This window comes from Chelonoidis abingdonii, chromosome 3 (assembly GCF_003597395.2).
Source record: "Chelonoidis abingdonii isolate Lonesome George chromosome 3, CheloAbing_2.0, whole genome shotgun sequence".
NCBI classification, from domain to species: domain Eukaryota; kingdom Metazoa; phylum Chordata; order Testudines; family Testudinidae; genus Chelonoidis; species Chelonoidis abingdonii.
Genome location: NC_133771.1, coordinates 208,370,462 through 208,388,319, shown reverse-complemented (window position 1 = coordinate 208,388,319; position 17,858 = coordinate 208,370,462). Strand labels below are relative to the sequence as shown.

General features: G+C 40.3%; 1 protein-coding gene across 4 annotated transcripts in view; it reads left to right on the top strand.

Moving 5' to 3' along the window:
- Window positions 1-17,858, top strand: part of PLCB4 (phospholipase C beta 4) — a 331,632-nt gene that overhangs the window by 251,372 nt on the left and 62,402 nt on the right. For all 4 annotated transcript variants that reach the window (XM_032800134.2, XM_032800138.1, XM_032800137.1 and 1 more), the window contains exons 22-27: window positions 2,851-2,992; window positions 3,671-3,755; window positions 3,986-4,110; window positions 6,138-6,189; window positions 10,290-10,392; window positions 15,588-15,752. In XM_032800134.2, coding sequence (XP_032656025.1) covers window positions 2,851-2,992; window positions 3,671-3,755; window positions 3,986-4,110; window positions 6,138-6,189; window positions 10,290-10,392; window positions 15,588-15,752 — 672 coding nt within the window. The remainder of the gene's footprint in view (window positions 1-2,850; window positions 2,993-3,670; window positions 3,756-3,985; window positions 4,111-6,137; window positions 6,190-10,289; window positions 10,393-15,587; window positions 15,753-17,858) is intronic.

Genomic DNA, 17,858 nt, shown 5'->3' with positions numbered 1-17,858 from the left:
TTATCTTCCTCCAAGAATATCTTCTGTTAGTCTCACTCACTCCCTTCCTCCCTCCTCCTACTTGTCTCCATGCATTTCTTCCTTTCTGTCATTTAAAGCCGTTCCCGGCCACTTCGTTTCAGTCTCTTCTACTTTTTAGGGGGGTTCCGCTTCTTTTCTTGAGATGCGGGTCTACAGGGATCCTGATTTTTTTCATCCTTAACTCACTCCAGCACTCTACAAAGGCCACGTGCTGTGGTAACCATTCCTTCAGCTCAGGGAGGATGGCTGTAAGTGGCATCCCATCCTCTTACTCCCAAATCCTACAATCCTGTTTTAAAAGCCTAGATCCACTGCTGTGGATATTGCAATGAGAGTCAGACCTTTTAGTCTACAGATTATGTGTAAGTGAATATATTAAAGTTAATAATCAGTAGATTGCCTTGGAACATCCTCAGCTAGGAGGTCTCTTGTGTCATTAGAGTATTGTATGGTTATAGACCTGGGGCCTTGTTCTCCTGTAGTAGGATACAAACTCTCATTGATTTCCATCCCACTGCATTTTTTCATTTATACGCTTTAGGACCAAGATTGTGAAAAGTGATTAGTGATTTTGAGTGGCCAGCTTTGGACACCTTAAAAGGGCATGATTTTCAGAGGATAGGTGCTCATCATTTGCTGAAAATCAGGCTTCCTTAAAATGTCTCAAATTGGCCTCCCACAAATTGAGACATGCAAAATTACTGGTAAAGTCTGAAAACTTATGGCCTACAGACCTAAAGAGGTTTGTTTTAATTTGTAGTCTGCAGACTGGTAAAAATTAACCTGATAACAAAAAATGCATGATGATAGAGTCATATTCTGCACTGCTACAGAATGTCAGTATTAGTGTTTTACGTATCAAGAGCTCAATCTTGCAAGCCCCTTTGCATGTGGAACACTCATTGACTTTCCCATGGACTGCTTGCGGAAGCAGGCTTTGTTAACAATGTTAAAATAAAGTATTAGTTTGGTTATATAGACCATGGAAAATTTAATTTAAGTGTGAACTGCAAACCAGACAATATGAGCTTCACCATGGTCAAACAACTCCCTCAGGCAATCAGTAACTGGCAGGTAATGCCCTTCCTTGTCAACCTAAGAGGTTGTCTATGCTGTAGAGACAACCTATGCCAATGGGAGAGGTTCTCCTATTGGTGTAGGTACTCCACCTCTCCAAGAGGTGGTAGCTGGGTCGCTGGTAGAATTCTTCCATCAACCTAATGCTGTCTACACCGGCAGTTAGGTTGGCTTAACTACGTCACTCAGAGATGTGGATTTTTCACACCCCAGAGCAACATAGTTAATCCAGCCTAATTTTTTCATGTAGACTGGGTCTCAATGTTTCAAGGCTAGATTGTGCCCTCCAGCTATGTAGTTGCATGAGGCAGTAAGAGGAGAACAAGCACCACCTTCTTCCTCCTTAGGCTGTTCTGTATGGCTGTGTTAGCCTTACCAGACTGTGGCATAAGGTAGTGTCATTCTATTTATTTCTTTAAATATGTGTCAGCATCATAATTCAGGTCACAAGTGTATGGCATAATATTGGCAAATAGATTTGCTTTTCCTTCTCTTTCCCCTGAAATTAATGATGATCAGTAGTTGGGGTACAGTAGAGTAAGTTATGTTGCATCTGTAACAACACTAAAGAATGACAGATGCTCCTTGCTTAAAAATTATTTTGAAATATTTGTAGTTATTCTTGGTTTCCTGGTATAATAGAAAAATATTTTGTAACAGAGCAATATTGCGTTCTGAACATGAAAAGCTGTATTACAGTGCTGATGTATTTTAAGATATACTGTGACAGCATGCGTAGGGTTAAATTCCCTTCTAGTTTGTTCTTCTTGACACAGTAGGTCACGTGAGAATATTAATAGGCCTAACCAGGGCTACAGATTACAAGAAAAGGTACCACTCTGGTATTCTTTATAGAGCTTTTATAAAGAGGCTCTTGGGTAGTCAGGGAGAGTGAAGGAAAGTGGTTGGCAGAACAGAATGAGCCAAGAAAATGAACAGGAAGATGCCACGGGATTTCAGTATGGGTGATTTTTCTTTTCTTTGTGTAGTGTGACAGAGGCCTCTTCTAGCTATAAAATATTTTATTTCAACCCATGTTACTATGTATTCAGGCAGTGTAATCGCATAAGAAATTACTCTTGTTGCAAGTCTCTGCAGGTTAGATATCTCTAAGAAGATTTTGCAACTTTTTCTGTATGCATCGTGGATGTTTATGCACAGGACAGAAAGAAATTTATATCACTGTCTACAGCCAAGCACAGTGCACTGTGCCCCCCCTTGTTTCTCCACAGCTTTGTCAGTTTCATGGAGCAACACTTGTCTGATCAAATTCTGATCCCCAAATTCCCTTATTTCAATCTTGGTTGTGTCCGCAAAGACTATCAATGACACTCATTTGAGTTTTGATGATGCCAAAGATCCACTTGATAGCAGCCTCAAAAGTCCCCCCTCTGACGTAATTGGTATTAAAAAGATCAGGCTTCTGTTTGATAAGTCAGCATGTTATCCCCAAGCATTGTTCAGTCCCCTTTGACTTTTTTAAAATCAATGTCCTGGATTCTAATGTTGTTTTACTAACATCTTATAATTAGGAGTCTGTTCTGCCATCAAACCTCATGCATGATGCCCATTAACATTGAGTGTTCTGCATATATCAATAACAGAATAGACCCTAACTGCAGCATTGAGGTTTCAACTTTTTTGTGTCATTATGTGTCTGTTTTAACTTCTGGAGGTACAGGCATCATTTTTTACGTTTCCAACAAGTGCAAAAAAAGTGATTCGTGGATATACTTTTAAATGTGCTTTCAGGGTGTAGTAACTGTTGAAGATGAACAAGCATGGATGGCCTCTTACAAATATGTGGGTGCTACAACCAATATACATCCATATTTATCAACAATGATCAACTATGCTCAGCCCGTAAAGTTTCAAGGTTTCCATGTAGCAGAAGGTAACATAAAAGGTTGAATGAAACAACAGTATTTGTCTTCTTACTTCTACTTAGTTTTGTGTAATGATACTTATATCCAATTTGCTATTTTTATAATCGGTTTCAAATTTTTGTTGTAGTTTAGGAAACTCCATTTGTATGCTATGTACAGAACATTTACCTGGAATATAGAATTAACTTGTTATTCCATTTGTCATCCACAGGGAGGCACTGAATTATTAGGAGTATGTTAAGTTAACATATTGTACCTCATTGCAAAGAATAGATCATGTACTGTAGACCAACTGCTTTTTTCTCTTTCAGTAACGTAGGATAAATGTGATTGTCAAAGGTCAACAGTTTGCTTATTGTCATGTATTTAATATCCTAAAACATGTACCATATTAATTTATAGTATCTAGTCATACCGCTCTTGCTCTTTACGTAATTGCAGTGTTTTCATAAATATAAAAGCCAAGTTTTGATGGCTCACAAGAATGGTCTTACAGAGAAGTGAATGACAAATAAGAAAACATCCATTAAGATTATTTCAAATGTAATTTGGTTCTGTAAAATGGCAGGTAGTGGAAAAACAGAGATTTATGTTACTGCATTGCATAGTATTTATTGCGTGGTTTTGTATTTTGCCCCATTTTATACTCAATATTTTAAAATGGATTTTACTTCTTATTGTTCTAGAACGCAATATTCATTACAATATGTCCTCTTTTAATGAATCAGTTGGACTAGGGTATTTGAAGACGCATGCAATTGAATTTGTGAAGTATCCTTCTATTAAAAGTAGTATACCGCATACCAGTTCTGGTTTTGGTTAGTCAGTAGACATCTGTCCTGCATACAAGAATCATTTAGTTCTAATTTTACAATATATTGTCCACGCGGGAGCATGGAAAATAAGATACAGCATATAAGAAATAATAATGGTATGAGTAAAGTAAGTGATCTTAAGTCTCTATGTTGTTTTTATTTTGTTTTCCTTAACGTGTTACATAGTTATAATAAACGACAAATGAGTCGAATATATCCCAAGGGAGGCCGAGTGGATTCCAGTAATTACATGCCTCAAATTTTCTGGAACGCTGGCTGCCAGATGGTCTCACTGAACTTTCAGACCCCAGGTAGGCAGTTATGTCCAGTGAACTTAAATCCCAGAGAAAGGCTTGGGCAGGAACACTCAAACAGATGCCACAGACTTCCTCCTGGCATTTTTTGAGGAAGCAGACATATGGCTAAACAGTATGATGATGTGTGTGGAATCATGGAAGCATAAGACAAGGAAGAATTGTTTTGAAAAATGCATGGAAGAAAATTCAGTCTCTTTTTATTTGCAAAATTATTTAGCAAGACATTTTAGGCTCTCAAATAAATGTAATAGTGATACAATTTTTACTTATAAAATAATCACCCATTTCACAAAAGCCCTGTCTTTGCAACAACCAAATGCACAGCTTCCATAGAGCACATTACATTGGAGGAACACACCAGATAAGATAGTAAATAATCATAATTACATGTCAGCTATATCTCTAGACCAGTTAGCAATTACTGGGAAGTCTCATTGTTAGCACTGGGAAATGGGATAGGACTGCGAGCCACTTAGGCTGGTGACAGGCAGACTGCTTGAGAGCTTACATGGCTCTCTCCTATGCTGAGGGATAGCTGGTTTACACTTTTGGTTGGGGAAAAACATATAATTTTTGTTTCAGTGCAAAAACAAATAAACATATTTGGCTGTACATGCCAGACCAATTCTTCCATTGTCGTCTTCTAACCTAAAGGGCTGTTGTTCTTATTTTTTCCTCTTGGTGATGTCCTCAGTGCCCCAGAAAGTCCAAATGATCGTACTAATTTTTCCTCTGCGACTCCTCTTCCACAAAACTCTGCATCACTGCCGTTATCGACTTCTAGCTGAGAGAGACGAGAGAGGGCTGCCCTGAGACGTATAAATGTTGCTTGTAAATCAGTCCGGAAGGGGACACAGTGTGGGGGTAAAGGAAGTAGTGCAAATTATCACCGTTCTCCCTGAGTCTGCACCCATCCCCTCACAGCATTCTCAGCCCTTTGTGTTGTAAATGATTACAGCTGGACAAAGGTGGCATTGCTCTGTTAAGTGTTCTGTTAGAAGGCCGCGCTAAGAGCCCAGAGGATAGGTGAGGGAATGGAAGTCAGCCCACTAAATAGACTTTGGAAGGCTGATGTGTTAAGCGGGGGTGCTGCCAAGTAAGGAAATTGCTAGTATATGTGTATTCAAAATCCCATACTTTTTATGTTGTGGAGGCCATTTCGTTATGTTTCTTATGTGCATTCTGGGAAGCCCAAACAAGGGTTGAGCTCTGTCTGAAAGCAGAATCCTAAAACTCTGTGGGCAAAAGCAGGCCAGAGTTATCACTGAAAATAGGAGGGAAGTTCTTCATAGGCCAAGTGTGTGACCACGTGAGGAATGTATATATTAGAGACATGCTCAAAGTAACATCCATAATCAAAAAAATGAGGGAGTGCAGGCTCAGATGGCTTGGTCATGTAAAGCACAATTCTGACAAATACGTGGGTAAGAATCCAACAGATTAAGATGGAAGACAACTGACGATGCGGCTGATCCAGCAAGGAAGGATTTCATAAAGGAAGACCTATTATCATGTGATGTGATAGACTATATGGCATTGAACAGAGGACTTTTTAGGAGAGGACTTGTAAGACCCATTTGATGTGATTAACACAAAGAAGATGATCTGTGGATCGGCGCTCTATAAAGGAATTGAATAATACTCAGACTTTTCAATAAGCATCTGGGCTGAAAATAGTTCCTGTAGTCTCTATGGCCCTGATCTTATAAACTGATCCATGCAGGCAGACCCTTGTGCTCTCGCAGAGTCTGAGTGACTTGCACAATCAGGGCGTAACACTTTTGTAACTATAGTCTATTTTTTTTAATGCACATTAGATTTTAGCCTGGTGGATAAAGAAAGACTTGGGCATTGTAAAGAAATCCGAAGTCTTCTGGTTGAGTGCGTAGAAATCACCTTAAGTTAAAGTGGTTATTCTTGGGCAAAAAACTGTATATCATATTTCCCTTTGTAAAGAAGTTTGCTCTATATCTGCCTTATTCATAGAGACAAATGATTAAATTATTTTTGTCTCTTGACAGATTTAGCAATGCAATTGAATCAGGGAAAATTTGAATATAATGGATCATGCGGGTGAGTAAAGTTATTTAAACTATTTTCACTATGTATCAGAGCACCATACTACAGTGTTTATAAAACTTTGTCACTTCTAATTATGTGTTACAAATGAAAAATTATCTGCTAGATATAGAATAGAAATGAGCAGAATTCCTGGGGTTGATTTATGCTTGCAAAGTAGTGTGGTTAATATACTTTTCAGCCGCACTCAATTTTATTAAATGAGATAGAAGAGATTTTGTGTGACAAATTATAAAGGTCACGAAACAAGTTTAAGCTCAAAATTAGGTGAAGGTTTCTAACCATCAGAGGAGTGGCTTTCTGGAACAGCCTTCCAAGGAGAACAGTGGGGACAAAAAACCTAACTGGCTTCAAGACTGAGTTTGATAAGTTTATGGAGGGGATGATATAATGGGACTGCCTATGATGGCATGTGACCCACTGGCAACTGCCAGTAGCAAAAATCTCCAATGGCTGGAGACGGGACACTAGACGGGGAGGGCTCTTGAGTTACTACAGAGAATTATTTCTCAGGTCTCTGGCTTGTTCTTGCCCACATCCTCTGGGTCTAACTGATTGATTGCCATATTTGGGGTCGGGAAGGAATTTTCCCCCAGGTCAGATTGACAGAGACCCTGGTGAGGTTTTCACCTTCCTCTGCAGCATGCGGCACAGGTCACTTGCAGGTTTAAATTAGTGTAAATGGTGAATTCTCTGTAACTTGAAGTCTTTAACCCATGGTTTGAGGACTTCAGTAACTCAGCCAGGGGTTAGGGGTATATTGCAGGAGTGGGTGAGGCTCTGTGGTCTGCAACGTGCAGGAGATCAGACTAGGTCAGGGGTGGGCAAATACAGCCCATGGGCCACATCCAGCCCGGCCCCTGAGCTTCCGGCTGGGGAGGCTAGCTCCCGGCCCCTCCCCTGCTATTTCCCCTCCCCTGCAGCCTCAGCGTGGCGGCTTGGCTGGCTCCAGGTGAGCGGCGTGGCTCAGGGGCAGATTTACAAGTGAACACAGGGTGTCCTGGCATGCCTCCCCCCAAAACAATAGGGGGCCCCAGGGCCAGGTACTCGGGCAGCTCAGCTCAGGGGTTGGATGGCAGGTGGGGTCCCAGGGGGGCAGTTAGGGGCATGTATCCCTGGAGGGGGTGGTCAGGGGACAAGGAGCAGGGGGGTTGGATGGGTTGGAGGTCCTGAGGGGGACAGTCAGGGGGTGAGAAGTGGGAGGGGGTAGATGGGGGTGTGGGCCAGGCTGTTTGGGGAGGCACAGCCTTCCCTACTCGGCCCTCCATACCGATTCGCATCCCCAAAAAGTTTGCCCACCCCGGACTAGGTGATCATGATAGTCCTTTTTGACCAAAGTCTATGAAAAGCACATGCAGAGTTAATTAAATTCATCTTCATTTTTAATTATGAATCCTTTTTTAAAAAGGTGGCTCAGAATGCAGAGTCACTGTACAGTTCACAGGAAATCTGAGTTTACTTGAACATGCTGTCTGCTAATGTATATAGTAAGTCTCCCCCCCCCCCCCCCCCCCCCCGATTGTAGTCTTTGGAAAACAAAGGCAAAAAAAAAAGTATGTTGAACTTATGAGCAACTATTGAAACTGATGTAGGGCTGTGTCCAAACAAAAAACAGGAACCATAATTTGTCATGAAAGAGCAGATTACACAGCAGATACAATGTATCACATTTCTCTGTCTCGCACATAGGTGTTCATTACTCTTATATACAGCATGCTTCTGCTAATGTTTTGATTCATGCTGATCATGAAACCACTATCTTTGTGGTTTCATGAGTAAGGGAGTGATTAGTTAATGTACATGAAGAAGGGGAAAGAGCTTGCTGAATCATAGCAAATACTAAATTAGCTAGGAAATGAGACCAGAATCTATTTAAATTTCCTCTGAATTACTGTGAAAATAAGACAATTGTTTTAGTAATAGGATTCTTGGTATCCACTATTGTAATTGTCACTATAAGATTTATATATTCATTTATCTGGTATCCTGCAAGCATGTTCAGCGGTAGAGAGAATTTGCATACATCAGCCTGTTTGTTTGGTGGGTAGTTATAATTCGTTTGCTGTAGTGCACTTACTATAGCCACGAAATGTTCAATATCTGTAAAAGTAGATGATTTTACTGGTGATGTCTAATTCTGGATACCAGTGCATCCAGAAAGAAAGAGTTTGTATTAACCTAGTGGATGAAGTTTAGAAAAGGTTTTTGTCTATAAAATGTGGATAATAGGTAATAATATCCCCTTTCCCTCACCCATTGACTGTCTTTGTCTATCTGGTTTCTGAGGCAGGGACTGTCTCTTACGATGTGACTGGGGCCCTGTTTTGTTAGGGATGGTACAAACTTGGTTGAGGCCTCCAGAGACTATCACAATACAAATAATGGATAATAAAAAATTGAAGAAAGCAGCATGTACTAAAGTAGTGAACAAAAATAAAATGCAAGCATGGGAATGTGTCTGGTGATATCCCAGGAAATGGTCACTAGTTTGTTTTTCCAAAATGAAGCAGTTGTGACCTTCTCAGCAGCAACAAAAAAAGGCGGCCTAGGAACGGACTGAAATCAGATGAACCCCGGTTGATGCTTCCCTGCTGCTTCTTTCATATTTTTAAACTGTGTTTTACTTTCAAAATAAATTTTCAAATAAAAAATTACCCCTGCATCAGTCATTGGCTTGAACAGCTCTGTCTGCCTCTCTGACATCTAAGATACATAATGGAATATGGGATATGCCCTAGAACATTTCTAAAGTAATGTTTCTGTAATACATGGAAGGTTCGATGCAGTATAAATGTTTTATTGGCAGCTGTTTGGGACAGCGCCATTACTCAGGGGTGGCAATGCATGGTCTCTCTGCTCCATTGCCCAACAGCACAATGAAAATGCACTTGCTATTTAGTCCTTTGGAACTGTCCAAAGAATATACCTGATTTATGCACCAAACTGTTTGGTGGAAATGTGCTGGTATTATGGAATAAAAAGATGTAACATGTATGATATGTTCTGCTCCCTGTGTCTGTGAGTGTATTGTAGATATAGTGGGCCTCCTGATTTCTTCTCTGACCTACCCCAGTTTCACACTGGTATTACTCCATTGGTTTCAGTGAGTCACTCCCAAGTTAGATCAGTGTCAGAGCACTGTCAGTCCCACTGATCCTTAACGCAGCCAAACAAGGCTAAAATGCATCCTAAAAATATCCAATAGTTCCCCTTTCATTCCAAATATCTGTTTTAAATGATTACATGGGCTTGTCATTTTCGAAAGCGACACACACTCATTATAAATGTTGTATAGTGCTGAGGAAAATTACTTTCCTTAATAGAAGGCAAACTTGATGTCAAAATGGGACAGAGTGAAACTGAGATTCTTTTTGTCCTAATAGCTCCTCCAGCACCTTTTTAATTTATTGTGATTGCAGTGTAGACCTTGATAACCGTTTGTACTAATGATGCTTAGCAGAAATGGTGTTATAGGTAAAATATGAGTGTCTAACAGCTGCTGTCTGTGCATAGCTGCTGAATTGGCTGGATGATTCAAGTTGCACATTTTCTTCCATTGTCGGAAGAGAATTCCCTTCAGCTCTGACACAGCTGAAGTCCGGAACCACAGCCATTCTATTTTAAAATCAGAATCCTCATTTGTTACTCATCAGTGCACAAATGGGTTTCATTGATATGTTGAGCCAGGGTATAGTCCCCAGGGAGGCAGTGTAAGTGGTATTATCACAGTTCCATTCATACCACTATAATTAAGAGTCCGTCGAAGTAACATTATCAGTGCTTTTCCTCAAGGGTTTATAATTCAGATAAAGAAATCCACTTCAGGATGTAATTTACTAAATAAATCTTGGCTGGGGTGGGGTCTGATTCTTTAAAAAAACAATTTTGGATAAAAACACTTAGTCCGGATCACCTTAGGTTTTTCTTTTCCTCACAGTTGCATGAATTATAATCAGAATGGGAGTAGGTATTTTAAAATACCCTGGAGGATTTCGTTGGTTTAAGCTAGGTCATCAATATTACTTATAATAAATAAAGTGGCAATTTAAAGTTCCATATGTAAATACATTTCTTCTTCTCTTTCTTAAAATAAGGTATCTCCTTAAACCAGATTTTATGCGACGACCAGATCGAACATTTGACCCTTTCTCTGAAACGCCAGTAGATGGTGTTATTGCAGCAACATGTTCAGTACAGGTAAAATATAACTGAGACTGCAGTCATCTTAGAGCATCCAAAACCACATTTAAACACAAGTGGAAACCTAATATGTACAGCAAATTTTTTCAGAATTTGTGGGGTTCATCAAATTATTCTATGTAATTCATCTAATTATTGTTATTTGATTGCTGTTTATGACATCTGTGTTTACACAAGCTGAATAGAACAGGATATAATTAGAAATGGTTTGTAATTATCCATTTAACGTATGTCACTTGATTTTAAATCCCCCCACTATGCTTTGCGGGTTTTGAGCAGCCATCTCAAAATAAAATATGAGCTCATTCCTGTAGGTTAATTCAGAATCAGGTATGTTCCACTGGTTGCTACAGAGTCAGACAATGTTTTGTAATGGAAATTTTTCTGTAGGACATTTTCAATACATATAGAACTTCAGAAATGGCTGCTTTATGGTGTCACTTATGGCTACTCTACAAAAGAAGGTAACGCCAGGCTTCAGTAGAATTAGTTGTGGAAAATCACTTATGGAAAAGTAGTGTGGAACGTGGGGTGTGTGGAAATACAAACACTTCTTTTTCATTCATAGAGCAGCCTTATGTGTGTCCAATTTGAATGTTATGAAAAGGTGAGTTACAGAGGTCCTAACTTTTTGAATTTTTGGGACTCATCTGAGAGACAATAGAGTCCATAAAACTCCCAGGATAATTTATGAAGCTTGCCTAAATCTTCTGTTCCTTCTCTGGATAGAGGTTCTCAACCTTTGAGTTAAAGTGACCTTTAATTGTATTTTCTCTACTCTCTGCCAGTGTCCTATTAGCTCAGATACCTCAGAATGCTGCTCAAGAAAATGCTCTGATCTCCGTGATGTGAAAATTCCAAACTGCATTCCCAAGCAAAATTTTTGTCACACATTATATACATTTACCCAAGTTTCACATCAGCAATTATAAGAATAAAGGGCATGTTTTGTGTAGGATTATATCACCTCAGTGGAAACAGTGAGATTTAGCAGAGAGATCCCCAGACGAAGAAGAATCCCATGCACTGCTACAGATTAGGGACCGAATGGCTAGGCAGCAGTTCTGCAGAAAAGGACCTAGGGGTTACAGTGGATGAGAAGCTGGATATGAGTGAACAGGGGTGCCCTAGTTGCCAAGAAGGCTAATGGCATTTTGGGCTGTATAAGTAGAGACATTGCCAGCAGATCGAGGGACATGATCATTCCCCTCTATTCGACATTGGTGAGGCCTCATCTGGAGTACGTGTCAGTTTTGGGCCCATACTACAAGAAGGATGTGGAAACTTGGAAGGAGTCCAGCAGAGGGCAACCAAAATGATTAGGGGGCTGGAGCACATGACTTATGAGGAGAGGCTGAGGAAACTGGATTATTTAGTCTGCGAGAAGAGGAATGAGGGGAGATTTTGATAGCAGCTTTCGACTACCTGAAAGGGGTTTCCAAAGAGGATGGATCTAGACTGTTCTCATGGTATCTGATGTCAGAACAAGGAGTAATGTCCTCAAGTTGCAGTGGGGAGGTTTAGGTTGGATATTAGGAAAAACTTTTTCACTAGGAGGTGGTGAAGCACAGGATGGGTTACCTTAGCGGAGGTGGTGGAATCTCCTTCCTTAGAGGTTTTTAAGGTCAGGCTTGACAAAGCCCTGGCTGGGATGATTTAGTTGGGAATGGTCTTACTTTGAGCAGGGGGTTGGACTAGATGACCTCCTGAGGTCCCTTCTAACCCTGATATTCTATGATCAGGATATATGGATCCTTGTTCCAATTCTGCTGCCACTTGAACTTATTGTGTGATAATAGGCAAGTCATGTGAGTGCTCAGTATGTTTCTGTATCTGTAAAATTGGGATAATAAAGCTTACCCTTCTTTGTAAAGCATATGGGATCTTCAGATGAAAAGTGCTATATAAACGCAAAATGTTATTGTAAGTGCAAAATGTATGATTTATATTGGGTTATTACTTAGTGGCCCCACTCTGAATCAAGGCCCTAAGCACTGAACAAACATACTGGAGGGCACAGTCTCTGCCCTAAAGAATTTACAGTTGTGTTTAAGACAAGACACAACAACTAGATGTAACAAACAATAGTAGGGAAAGGAGGACTAGGGTAACAGGAATAAGAACACATGATCCCTAAGGTAATTGTGTTCATAATTTGTTGGTTCTGAGTCAGTCTTATAGTAGTATCTAGAAACCACAATAGAGATCAGGATCCTGTTGTGCTAGATAGGCTAGGTCTACACTCGGTGGGGGAGTCGACCTAAGATATGCAACTTCAGCTATGCGAATAGCATATCTGAAGTCAGCATATCTTAGGTCGATTTACCTGGCTGTGAGGATGGCGGTGAGTCGACTGCTGCCTCTCCCCCATCGACTCCGCTTCCACCTCTCATGCATGGTGGAGTTCCGGAGTCCACGACAGAGCAATCGGGGATCGATTTTATTGCGTCTACACTAGTCGCGATAAATTGATTCCCAACAGATCAATCACTATCCGCTGATCCTTCGGGTAGTGTAGACATGCCCATAGTGAAGAGGCAGTCTCTGTCCAAACATTTACAATTTGAATAGGGAAGAGAGAGAGAGGCTGGAGGGGAAATAGAGTCACAGAGAGGTCTCCTACAGCATGTCAGTGCCAAAGCTGGGAATAGAATTCTCATCTTGACTTCCAGTCCAGTGACCAAGCCACTAGACTTCATTGTCTCTCAATTCAGTCATTTCAAGTTGTCTGTAATTAAGGAATGTAAGACCGGATACTTCATTGCATATCAGAAAATAACAGGTGAAAAGTTTGGTCTGTGCAATTTTAAATATGTTTCATTTTTGCTTTCAATCCTTGACAGTACAGAATAACAATATATGCTGTGCTGGCAAATAAAAGCTTATGTTAGTGAAACAAAACTTTGTCACAGGAAAATGACCTTCTGCAGCCAGATAAATATGGACTTAGAATAAATTTGCAGCAAATGCAAGATATCTGTATGCAGAGAGAGAGAGGAATTCTGTAAAAGGCTTCCATTACACTAGATTTTTTTGTAAGTATCCTGCATTGCATAGATTTGCACATTTAGTGAGTACCATGAAGAAGTGGCTAGTATAATGCACTGAAACTAAAATAGAGCAATAACCACCAGACATACATTTAGAAAGTTTTCCCTAATATCTAACCTAATCTCCCTTGCTGCAGATTAAATCCCTTATTTTTTGTCTACTCTTCAGTTGATCACTGTTCTCTTTATAACAGACCTTAATATATTTGAAGACAGTTATCCAGTCTCCCCTCTGTCTTTTTTCTCAAGACTAAGCATGCCCAGTTATTTTAACCTTTCCTCAAAGGTCAGGTTGTCTAAACCTTTTATCATTTTATTTGCATTCCTCTGGACACTCTCCAGTTTGTCCATATCTTCCTTAAAGTGCGGCACCCAGAATTGGACCCAGTACTTAGTTGAGGCCTCACTAGTGCTGAGTCGAGTGGGGCAATTACCTGTTAATATACTCCAGAATATTAGCCCTTTTTTGCAACTATATCACATTGTTGACTCTCATTCAATTTGTGATCTGCTGTTGCCCCCAGATCCTTTTCACCAGTGCCTACCCCCTTATTCCTCATTTTGTAGGTATGCATTTGATTTTTTTCCTAAGTGCAGTACTGTCCATTTATCTTTATTGAATTTCATCTTGCTGATTTCAGACAAATTCTCCAAGTTTTGAAGGTCGTTTTGAGTTCTAATGCTGTCCTCCAAAATGCTAGCAACTCCTCCCAGCGCGGTGTCATCTACAGTTTTTATAAGCATGCTATTATTCTGTTATCCAAGTCATTAATAAAAAAATTGACTAGTACCAGACATAGGACTGAGCCCTGCAAAACCCCAATAGCTACATTCCCCCATTTTTTTTACAGCAAACCATTGATAACTACTCTTTTTGAATATGGTCTTTCAACTATTTGTGTATCCACCTATGGGAATTTCATCTAGACCACATTCCCCTAATTAGCTTATGAGAATGTCATTCAGGTCTATGTCAAAAGCCTTACTAAAAACAATATATATCATGTCTATTGCTTCCTTCCATTCACTAAGCCAGTAACCTGGTCAGAGAAGGAAATTAAATTGGTTTGGCATGATTTGTTCTTGTCAAATCCATGTTGACTATTATTTAACACTGTATTGTCTTCAGGGTGCTTACACATGGTTAATTTAGTAATTTGTCCCAGTTAGGCTGACTGATCTATAATTCCCAAGGTTCTCTTCGATATCCTTTTTAAAGATAGTTATTATGTTTGCCCTTTTCTAGTCCTCCTAGTCTCACTCATCTTCTAGGAGTTCTAGATTATTTTTTAGATTATTTCAGCCAGTTCCTTAAGTACCCTAAGGTGCATTTCATTATGCCCTGCTGATTTGAATGCATCTATCTTATCTAAATATTTTTTAATCTGATCTTTCCCTGATCTGGCATATATACCTTCTCCTTCATTGTTAATATTAATTGTGTTTAGTATCTGGTCACAATTGAACTTTTTAGTGAAGACTGAAGCAAAATAAGCATTAAACACCTCAGCCTTCTTGATATTATCTGCTGTTAGCTCTCATTCCCTTTTAAGTAGAGGACTAAGCTTTCCTTTGTCTTTCTCTTGCCCCTAATGTACTTCTAGAACCATTTCTTGTTGCCTTTTGTATCTCTTGCTAGGTGTAACTCTTTTCGTGCCTTAGCCTGTCTGATTTTGTGTCTGCATGCTTATGCTATTCCATTGTACTCATCCTTAACAATTTATCTGCGTTCCATTTTGATTTCCAGGTCATTAAAGAGCTCCTGATGGAGCCATTTTAGCCTCTTACTATTCTTCCTATATTTCCTTTGCATTGGGATAGTTTGCTGTTTCATCTTGAATATTGTCTCTTTTAGCCACTGTCAGCTCTCCTGAACTCCTTTTTACCTTAGATTTTCTTCCCGTGGAACCTCGTCTACCAGGTCTCTGAGTTTGCTAAAGTCTGCTTTTTTGAAATCCAGCTTTGTGAAATTACACTGTTAAATGACTATGATTGCTCTGTATAATGAATGTATGTGAATACTGTTATTTGATAAAGAATACAAGTGACATTGTTTCCACTCACCATAAAGTACTGTATGTTTTATATTGTTACTTTCTTTAGATCAGAGGAGTGTATTTAATTCATTTTCTTCTTTTTCAGGTAATATCTGGTCAGTTCTTGTCAGATAAAAAAATTGGTACATATGTAGAAGTGGATATGTACGGGTTACCTACGGACACTATACGTAAAGAATTTCGAACCCGCATGGTGATGAACAATGGCCTGAACCCTGTTTACAATGAAGAATCATTTGTATTTCGAAAGGTAGGATTTTTTGACTGTACACTTGGGTGTTTTGAAGCCTGCTCTTGCAAACCTTTTTCCCATGTGAGTATTCTTTAGTTGCATGAGCAATCCTCTTTGCTTCACTATGACTACTCCCATGAACAAGGATTTGCAGGATTGGACCTTAAATTTGTAGGATTCGTGTTTACCACAGTAAACCTGTAAAGTATTAAGGCTGAATTAAACTTTCCACAGGTTGTTTTTGTTTTTTTTTAATGGATAACCTCTGTAGTTGTCACGATTTTTTTTTTGTCTGTTTGGCTTTTCCCTCTTTTTTGTTTCCTCCTCCTTGGAGGAACCCACGTCCTTCGTGGCAATGCCTTCCAGGTATGCAGTCTGCTCAGAATGAGCTCCAGCTGGTGGACAGCAACATTCCTTGGAGATGTCTTCTTCCCTGCCCTGACAGTGGCTGCTATCTAGCACTGTTCCTTCAGCCAAGAGGGCAGGTGAGATGCTGCATCCAAAGCTAAGGGCAATGTCATTACATGGAAAAAATGGAAGGGTGCTGTGTTCCTCATGCATGTGTCCAGCTCCCTTCTCCTGTACACCATGTGTATCATGTACTTAAACAAAAATAAACCACACCACCTTTTTCCTGGTACTGTATGGTGGACTCACAGAGGGAGACCAGTCGTCATCTCAAATGTTCAGTTTTTATCTCTCAGTCTGATTTTTTTTTTTTTTTTTGGTCAACTGGAGTTCATCCAAAATACATGCGTTAACAGTGCTGTCTTTGATAATGTGTGTTCTTCTTTCACCTGTTCTGTTGTCCTGCAGTATTTTTACTGTTTTTCTTTCGTGACAGGTTTTGCCTGGTGGTCATACTGTTTTTATACGTATATTATGTAACACAAATAATCTGCTTCCAGTGTAGCAAATGTAGGGGACTCAGATCTCCTGGGAGGTGACTTGTCCTAATGCTTTGCTGCTGGGACCCTAGTTCAGGAACGCATCCCTATTCAGTACATGTTTGATGGTGTCGTGAACAAGGATTAACTTAAGAATGTGCTCACGTGCTTTCCTGCGTCGGGGCCTAGGAAATGGGCAAGAGGAAATGCTTTAAGTTCACCGTGGGCAGTCCCAGATGGGCATCCTTGCCCTGGACTGGGTAAACAGATGACCTGCATCTGCTGCTCTGTGGGTTCTTCCCAGTCAGAGGACACATGCTTTTGCAATAAACTATGATTTGCCACACCAATCCCATAGTAACTCATTTGTCACAACTTGACCCCTTGAAAGTATAATATGAGTAAACCATTCCATGATCATAGAGGAGGAGTTAAAATTAACGACAGGCTAGGGGCTTGAATTTCTACCACCAGTGATGAGCAGGGAGAGCTGTGGTATAATACGGCCCATCACATAATGAATGGTGTGCTGGCCAGTGCCATGTAAAGGGAAGATTTTACCCATGCTGTTTAAGTGGCCCTAGTTGGGTCAGCATGGGGCCTTGGGCTCCCCCATGATGGCATTAACCTTACACAATGCTAGCAGGTAATGTGTGAATTCTGTTGGATTGTTCTGTTTGATATTAAAGCTTCTGCCATTCTAACCCAAGCTTGTGTTGTCATTCTGTTGTGAGGGGTTGATGCTTGTGATACAGTGTGTCAGGATGCTTCCCTCTGGTCAGTCAGACAGTACTTCACAGGGCCAGTTAACTGTGGTGACTGAATAGTTCAGACATGCAGAGTTCAAAAAACTGTTTCTGTGCTCTTTACTTAAGGCTTAAACTGAAGGCGGCAGGTCCAAGGGAGGAAAAATCTGTTTTATTTTCTTCCCTGAGTGACCGTCTCAGGCATCAACAAATAGAGCCAGGTGGAGAGAAAAAGGAAAGTAGTAATGTCTCAGTGTCATTTTAATTAGTATTGATTCCTTTCTGGGTCAGGTCCTCTTTATTCCTTTCCTCTCTCTGTCTCTTACCCACTCCCGCTGTCAGGGCCCTTTTTGGCCTGCAGTCCACGCAGCTGGGAATGAAAGATGCTGGCCTGCCCCGTACAGACGTTCCTGGTGCAGGAAATCCTCTCTCCTCCCATCCTATCCCTGCTCACCCTCCTGAGGAAGCAGGCGGAACAGGGGTCAGGCTAA